At 39.6% G+C, this 7,970-nt stretch overlaps 3 protein-coding genes across 4 annotated transcripts; all 3 read right to left on the bottom strand.

Moving 5' to 3' along the window:
• On the bottom strand, positions 923 to 4,151 carry LOC18608249 (phytosulfokine receptor 1). Of its 2 annotated transcripts, XM_018116002.1 has the most exons (3): positions 2,915 to 4,151; positions 2,758 to 2,834; positions 923 to 2,635 (listed from the first exon to the last, which is right to left on the bottom strand). In XM_018116002.1, exons 2-3 carry the CDS (start codon positions 2,804 to 2,806, stop codon positions 1,809 to 1,811), a joined length of 876 nt encoding a protein of 291 aa, XP_017971491.1. In that variant the 5' UTR covers positions 2,807 to 2,834; positions 2,915 to 4,151; the 3' UTR covers positions 923 to 1,808. The 2 variants fall into 2 exon arrangements, with proteins under 2 accessions (XP_017971491.1, XP_017971490.1); XM_018116001.1 differs by having other exon boundaries at positions 923 to 4,151.
• LOC108660620 (phytosulfokine receptor 1-like) lies at positions 1,113 to 1,736 on the bottom strand. Its single transcript, XM_018114863.1, has one exon. The coding sequence runs from the start codon at positions 1,734 to 1,736 to the stop codon at positions 1,113 to 1,115; it is 624 nt and encodes a 207-aa protein (XP_017970352.1).
• On the bottom strand, positions 4,251 to 7,771 carry LOC18608248 (dicarboxylate transporter 2.1, chloroplastic). Its single transcript, XM_007042833.2, has 4 exons — positions 6,760 to 7,771; positions 6,190 to 6,503; positions 4,990 to 5,438; positions 4,251 to 4,568 (listed from the first exon to the last, which is right to left on the bottom strand). Exons 1-4 carry the CDS (start codon positions 7,573 to 7,575, stop codon positions 4,453 to 4,455), a joined length of 1,695 nt encoding a protein of 564 aa, XP_007042895.2. The 5' UTR covers positions 7,576 to 7,771; the 3' UTR covers positions 4,251 to 4,452.

Genomic DNA, 7,970 nt, shown 5'->3' with positions numbered 1-7,970 from the left:
AGATGGATATTCATTTTGGGAAGTTTATTGTAAATCGCTTGTGCCCACTGTTCTGTTTTTTATCTATTTCATTTCTGCATGGACAAGTGGGCATGAATAGTTTCTGCCCCTTTGGTTTTTTCTTTTTTTTCCTGTGTTTTAGTGGCTGAACTGTGTTGCCATTTAGCACACTTGTACCGGGGGACTTGCTGCTTTTTCGTGGCTAAATTGCGTAGCCTATTAGGACTCTCTGTAACATGGGATTAGCAGCTGAAGGGATATTTCTCTACCCTCTCAGCATTTTTTCTGGCAACCCCCTTACCAGCTCTTTCAATGAAATGTTCTTGCCCTTTAAAAAAAAATTGGCAAAAAGATACTTGAGACCAGTCACGTAAAGAGGCTGAAAAGATTATCTCAAGTTATTAACTCACGAAGTGATCAGCAACACATTATAGTACATTATATTTACTATCATTACTCTCTCCTAACTAGTAATTAACAACCTTCGAGATGTTTTAAGATACATCAAAGCAGTAGTTCTTCAATAAATAAATCTTGTAGCAAATTCAGTGCTTCAGGTGCTTCGCCTCTTCCTTCTTTTTCAGGCTAAGATGGTTCTGGTTTAGTTTAGTTTTGTGATATTTTTCCTTTTCAATTTGCAAGATATGTACTAGAATTATACAATTTTAAAACTATGGTAGATAAAGAAGTCAGACCTTACAAACACCTTCCAAGCAACTTGTAAATAGCAGTTGCCGGTTTCAACTCCAAGAACTCACATGACGAGGCTCCATAGAAACGCTGGGTGTTCAAAAGCATTTGTCAAAGTGATTGCCCCTTGCATTACTTCTAGTGTTTCAGAGCTCCTCTCCTTATCACAAGAATCGTTTTACAGATCCCTTTAATAAATAATATAGAAAGAATTCTTTTAAAAACTTACAAGTATTTTAAACTTAACCAAGTAAAATCGTACTTTATTCCTTTGTAACCAACGAAAGAAAGGGTGTGCATAATCTACAGTCTACAACTTGAAAAAATATAAAGCAGACAGAAAAGAGGGCAACAGCCGATAGAGTCTAAAGAAGCAGAGAGATCACTCGCTTTTCTTCTAGCCATGGGGACTAGATTTACTTCTAGCTGGTATCAGTTTGTCTTGGATTCAGCACTCCAAACGGTGCCCCTCTTGGAACGATCCAACCGGACATAAAGCAGATGGTGACGGTGAGAAGAAAACCAGTCACAACTCCATATGCAAATTGAGAACCAAATATTATCATTTGTTCACCACGAGAAATGGTAGGAGCATGTTCAGGCTGACATGGTGTATAGATTCTACCACAAAGGCCATTGTTCCCTTCAAAGCTTGAATATGGGAAAGTCATGAACTGACCTCCTGCTGGGATTTCCCCATAAAGCTCATTATATGCAACACTGAACTTTGACAGAAAACTGAGCTGCACTATTGAATTAGGTATCTCTCCAGATAATTTGTTATGGGACAAATCCAAAATTTCCAAGTTTGTCATTCCTGACAGACTCTCTGGAATCGATCCTGAGAGGTGATTCTGATTGAGATTTAGAACATGTAGCCTTCTCAAAATCCCAAAAGTGGGCAAAATGGGTCCACTTAGAATATTGTAACTCAGGTCCATAGTTGGCGGAAAGCTCCAAATTTTGTTGTAACCAAAAGTTGCACCATCTGTAGCAGTCCTGAATAATGGAAAGCCCAGAGAAGGCCCTTCCAGTGAGATGTTCATGTCAATGAGACCCTCTAGTTCAGTTAAGCCTTTTGGTATCTCACCAGTGAAAGAATTATTTGACAAATCCACCTAAAAGAGATATTTGAACCCGTTGAACCACAAGGGAATAGATCCGCTCAAATGATTCCTCGACAGATCCAAGAACTGTAACACGTTGCAACCACGCAACCATAGTGGAAAGGAACCCCTTAGTTCACAATAGGCAATGCTGAGTACCTGGAGGCTTCTGAATTGCAAATTCACATCAGTGGGCATTTGCTCCTCCGGGAAGTTTTCACTAAGGATCAGAACAGTTAAGTTGTTGCAATATTGTAGAATCTTAAGGGTTGATGATAGATTGACAAGATTGGTCCTCGAGAGTATGAGGACTTTCAGGCTCTGGAGATTCTTAAATCTGTAAGGAACCTGACCCCGAAGGTTGTTGTGGCCAAGATGCAGCATGCTCAAGCTCTTGCAAGAGGACATGCTATGGGCGATTGGGCCATGGAAATTATTAGAACCAAGATGAAGGGACATGAGACGAGTCATCACAGAACAGTTGAGATTAATTGGACCATTCTGAGTGTTGTTGTGGAGGTCAAGCTTTATAAGAGATGGAGAGTTCACCATTGAGATGGGCAAAATTCCAGTGAATTTATTTGAACTGGCAGAGAACTGCTCAAGCTTTTGAAGCTTCCCAAAAACATCAGGAAGAACTCCCGTAAATGAATTAGAGGAGATGTCCAATTCAACAAGGTTAGACAGATTACCAATCCCGTCGCTTAGTGGCCCAGAAAAACTGTTCTTGTGAAGATGCAATACACTAAGATGTTGCAGCTGAAAGATACCCTTCGGTAAACTCCTAAAATTATTCCCAGCAAGAATGAGATTCTGCAAAGAGGTACAGTTTCCCAAAGCTGGTGAAACTTCCCCGAAGAAGTTGTTACTTGATAAATCAAGATACTGGATATGAGGTGAGGTTTTACAGAGATTTTTATCCATCGGACCAAAAAAACTATTCTTGGAAATGTCAACATACCGGATAGAGGATAAATGACTTTCTGCTGGGATTCTACCAACGAAATCATTGTCACTTAAGTCCAGGACCTCCAGGTTCTGCACGTGAAACAGCTTGGTTGGAAGGGAACCACGTAGCAGATTATGAGAAAGGTTCAGAATTCTCAGTTGATGTAAACCTGCCAAGGAATCACAGATTTTTCCAGACAGTTTGTTGCTCCCAAGTTCTAAACTGACCACTCTTTGGCTTAGTGCAGTAGAATTGTCACAAGTGACACCAGTCCAAGTGCAGCAATCAGAAGTAGAGTTACTCCATCCAACAATATCTGATTCTAGACAGCTAGAAAAGCCATTTAGGGCTATCAAATCATTCAAGTTGCATGTTAATTCTTGAGATCTCAAGATCCAAGAGTGGAAACTGAAGACTAATAAGATTAAGAGCAAACAGAGGTTTGCGGAAGACATAGTGATTGAGTGTACCCGGGGGTGAACGTGAGGGTAGATAGCATAGCAGTTGAAGTAATTAAATCAAATAGTTTATTTTTCTTTTGTCCTGACGGAAAATATCTAACCACTAAAACGGCAGAGTCAACTAAGTGACTAATAACCCTGCATCCTTGCTTGTTTCCTCTTGACTTATTGATCAATTATTTTTCAGAAAACGATCCTATGGACAGGGATTTGTATCACTTCTACCACTCAGCCATTGGGATATAGAATTCAGAAATGAGTAAACTAGAGAAAACATTCTGGCATTTTTATATCTCTGCCATCCAACCATTGACAAAAGCTGTTAGATGGGCCACAGTTTGTTGACTGTTGATAAGTTGTACCAGAGAAAATATCCAGGGTCTTTTTCTCTATTTATGTAAAAATACCGACTGGGGGTAATGCTACAATGCCATTACAAAGAAGTAGGTCTGATTATACTGTATCTAACCATAAGCATTAAATCATTTTGGTAAAATATTAAAAGTCATCCTTTAGTAGCACAGCATAGTGTACATGCGATGGCAAAACTTGTTTCCAATCAGAATACAGTCTTAAACATTACACTATCCTCATTTTATAAATCGGTTTTTATTGCATTTCTTCATGTATTACATACTTTTGTCTGCAAAAGAAAGGAGAAAATCTAAAACCAGCTGGACCTGACACTTGTTTTTTCCGTGAACTCATCCAAATTATCTCATCTCATTAATTTGGCTGGCGCTCTGATATTTTTTCTTTTTCCATTTTTGAGGGTTTTCTACCCGTCTTCCCCTTCTTTTTTTCTATCTCGATGTTTTCAAACCTAAAATAATTTTCCAGGTAAATGGTCACTTTTGTTTTCTAAAATTCTTACATGGCAATAGACCAGCAATTTTTTCACTGTCAAGCTTGGAGTTCGCCAAGATCAACAAAACTGGGCAGATTTTATAGCAGAACAGGGAACTGTTAAAAGTTTGCATCTCAAGTAACAGAAACAAAGAAGATATGAAAGAACAGAAGTGATGGATTAAAAAGAAAAACAGATGCCTCTAAAAAAATAAATCATATTTGAATAAGCTACGTAAACCAGCTGAAATGTTAATAAACTGTTAAAACATAGAAAGAGACGACAAAAAAAAGCCAAAGCTGTATCTATGAAAATTTTCTTTGAAGAAAATTGAGCTCAAATTTTCCCCAAAATATGGCTTCTTACAACAGGGAAGATGACACTCACAGGGTAAATTAATCAGAAAAGGCCCAAAAATTTCCACCAGAAAGTTCCAACAACACCCCATATGATGGCATTAATAGATGCCATTACAAAACCCATTTTGAATACGTCAGGCAGGTCTACATATCCAGCTGTAAATAAAACCAAAAGAACTCATCAGTAACCCAAGCAAATCTTTAACTAAAGAACACTATTAAGATATTTTCCTGGATGAATTGCAAATGCTTTTCAAAGAAATTCACTATTCTTGTCTATAGGAAAAAGGAGGAACAAGGAAATTTGATGGGAATTTCAGAATGATCTCTTGCCAAATGGCTATTGTAAGTATCCGAGTTATTCTCTTGTTTTTCCTACCTCATCAACCCAAGGCATGGACATGTACACACCCACACAAGGAAGCTAGGTAAATTTAGCAGTAGTAATTGCAGACAAAAGCAGGCTTTGTGGTTGTGTGCAAAGGCATGATGCTCATATGCATGTGTACACAAATGCATGAAAGAGAGAGAGAGACTACATAGTCCATAGAAAGTTAGTGCAGAAACAGAAACGCACCTCCATAGTAGACAGCAGCCTGACCACTGCTATAATGTGTTATGGCACCAAAAAGATTTGTGTTGTAAGCTAGAGCCAGCGCTGCTAATACACCAGGCACTCCAGCCGCCAAGTGCATAGCAAGAAATGCAGAATATAGTGCTCCCACATGACCAGTTTGACTTGCAAATAGGTAGTGGATGAAAAAGTAGGATGCCTGAAGAACACCAAATGCAGCCAGCCAGCTCAAAGAAAGAGATTGAAGGATCTTAGCTACACAACCAGACATCCAGCTCACTATTCCGAGATTTGTTAATTGGCCTGCCATGCCTACTAAAACAGCAAACCAAGCCAATGTATCCCATGCCGATTTTTCGCTTAAGCAGTCATCCCAGTCAAGCACTCCTAACAAAAGGAGTATTGACAAACCAATCATTGCAGCCACAACACTCGGAATACCAAGAGTCTCTCTGTGTATGGTTCAGGAAATATCAACAGATCAGCAAAGTAATAAATTTGCTTGCTCTAAAGCAAACACCAAACCACAAAAATCATAAATTCAAACTTGCAGCTTTTGTATTGAATGGATATTGTCCTTCAATGGTGAGAACAATGGTTCAAGGATTAGAGCAATACACATCAAGTCTAATCTAAGAATCTAATTCGTGCTGGAGAAAACCAAAACCGGCAGAAAGTTTTATATTGCCTTAAACTATTGGAGGGCAATATAGTATGCAGCGTTTAGAAAGAATGACTTTCCAGTTTCAAATATTTAATGGCACTGATACAAAATGCCTGCTGCTAGCAGAACTGGTATTTTTGGTTGATGTTTAACCCGAAGAAAGTTTTATATTGCCTTAAACTGATTGACTTTTAACTTAGTTGATGCATCTACAACTACCTCCACCTATTTTTGGTGTCTTGGTGTCCTGGTTTTATAATCAACATGTCATATGTGTGATAAAATATTTCAATTCATAATAAGCATCAAAAGTAATAGATGTTATCATCATTATGATATTCACATGACAGTAGAATCTCACAGGGGCACAACTTCTCATAAAGGAAGGGTAACAAGTAAATGGAGTCGAGGAATATATAGGTCTTCCAATAGATACGCATACACAAATTTTGTCTATACACAACCGTTAGATGTGAAGAAATAAATTTCTCAGCTCAAATCCAAATAAACTTGAATCGGTATGATGAGATGCCACTTACCCACAGACCCACAGAGTAACTGCAAAAAGCATCGTTGCAACCATGATCCATTCATTTCTTGTGACAGGGCCCATGTTCTCTAGTTTCTTTGCAGCCATTGCCGGGGCATCCGGCGTATCTTTGATTTCGGGAGGATAAAGGTTGTATAAAATAAGCGGAGTAGCCAGTAGAGAAACAAGTGCTGGTAAACTGGCAGCCTTAAACCAAGAAACCCAAGGATTTGAAATAATAATTCCAAGCTCCTCAGCTAGTTTGAGGCACAGCAAATTTTGCGCTGCAGCAGTCAGGAAAAGAGCACTAGAGTTGCCAGTACACTGTCATACATGATCCACGTGTAATGCATGAGTCAGAGGTACTAATGCACGAAAAACATAATCATGGGCTCAAATAGAACAGAGAAATTACTTAATTATAACTCGAAAATCCAAATTAATCTAAAAACAAAAGCCTTCTTGCACAAGTTAACAGTCTAAAACTAACTATCCCCACCCGTAAATTAAAATTACCAATTAAGAAAGATAAATGGATAAAGTAGGTGATCATCACTAATAAACTAGAAATAACACGAACCTGAAACTGTGATTGAATTAAATAACTCCCAAGCTTCCGAGATGATGAATCCCCAGGCCGACTCCCAGCAGACAGAGACAACGATTTAATAATAGGCAAGAAAACCCCACCAGCTCTAGCAGTCGTACTAGGCATCGCCGGCGCGATCAAGGCCTCACTTAAAGTCAGCCCATAAGACAATCCCAAAGTGCTTTTTCCCAAGCATTTTACGAAATAGGTAGCGATCCTATCCCCAAGCCCCGTCTTAACGAACCCACGAGCGAAGAAGAAAGAAATGACAATCAACCAAATGACTTCGTTGGTGAAGGCACTGAAGGCGGTCGTAAACGGCAGCGTTCTGGTCACGATAGAAGTTGTGAGGCCTAAAAAAGCCCATGCTCCGACGGGTAAGGGACTCAAGACGAGACCGGCGATCGTGGACAAAAAGATGGCGAGGAGCTGCCAGGCTTGCGGGGTTACGTCGACGGGTTTGGGGACGAGGAAACGGACAATGAGGCCAATGGAAATTGAGACAAAGAAAGGGAGGAGTTTGGCTCCTTGAGGAGGGGATGGGGTTGTGGTTTCAGGGTGTGGGGAGTTGTCGTTTTGAGAATTGGAGCAGATAAGGGAAAGTAGGGGCTTGGGTTGTTTGGAAAGTGGGGAAAATAAGAGGGGCTTGAGAGGGGATCGGAGGGTGGGGAATGAAGAGGAAGGGAAAATGGATGGGTGGGATGACTTGGAGATGGGTTTAGAGCGGAGGTGGAGGGAAGTGCGGGAGGAAATGGAGAAGGAAGTGGTTGTGGCGGTGGAGAAGGAGTGGAGGGCTAAGCTCTCCATTGTCTGGATGGAGAGAAAAGAGAAAAAAAAAAAAAGGAAAAGAAGAGAGAGAGAGGAAGAAGAAATGGACAAGGGAAGGGAGGAGCGTGACCATTTGATGTAAGGAACGGAAATCCCAAAGACAGCGGTGAAGCTGAAACTGGTGATTGGTGGTGAACCGGGTCGGGTTTGTCTTGGTCTGACGGATGGAAATTTTTCTTTTTTTTTTTTTGTTTTTCTCTTAGGTTCCATATTTGAGGCTCTGTTTGTTTAGAGGGAACCTTTTCGTAAATAAAACTAGAGTGGTGCCCCGCTTTGCGTGGGTGTTGATTTTTTTATTAAAAGTAATTTTAAATTATATAATATTATAAATAAAAATAATAAAAAATGATTTTTAAATTTAAAATATTTATAAA

The sequence above is a fragment of the Theobroma cacao genome, chromosome 2 (genome assembly GCF_000208745.1).
Source record: "Theobroma cacao cultivar B97-61/B2 chromosome 2, Criollo_cocoa_genome_V2, whole genome shotgun sequence".
NCBI lineage: Eukaryota > Viridiplantae > Streptophyta > Magnoliopsida > Malvales > Malvaceae > Theobroma > Theobroma cacao.
Note: the sequence above shows the minus strand (reverse complement) of the source record. Positions and strands in the feature narration are given on the sequence as shown.

Excerpts from the sequence above, each read along its gene's own strand:
- LOC18608249 (XM_018116001.1), bottom strand. The coding sequence starts at position 3,200 with ATGTCTTCCGCAAACCTCTGTTTGCTCTTAATCTTATTAGTCTTCAGT.
- LOC18608248 (XM_007042833.2), bottom strand. The coding sequence starts at position 7,575 with ATGGAGAGCTTAGCCCTCCACTCCTTCTCCACCGCCACAACCACTTCC. Across the intron at positions 5,439-6,189 it reads GTTACTCTGTGGGTCTGTGG|AGAGACTCTTGGTATTCCGA; the intron begins GTAAGTGGCATC and ends AACCATACACAG. Across the intron at positions 4,569-4,989 it reads GGCTGCTGTCTACTATGGAG|CTGGATATGTAGACCTGCCT; the intron begins GTGCGTTTCTGT and ends TTTTATTTACAG.
- LOC108660620 (XM_018114863.1), bottom strand. The coding sequence starts at position 1,736 with ATGAACATCTCACTGGAAGGGCCTTCTCTGGGCTTTCCATTATTCAGG.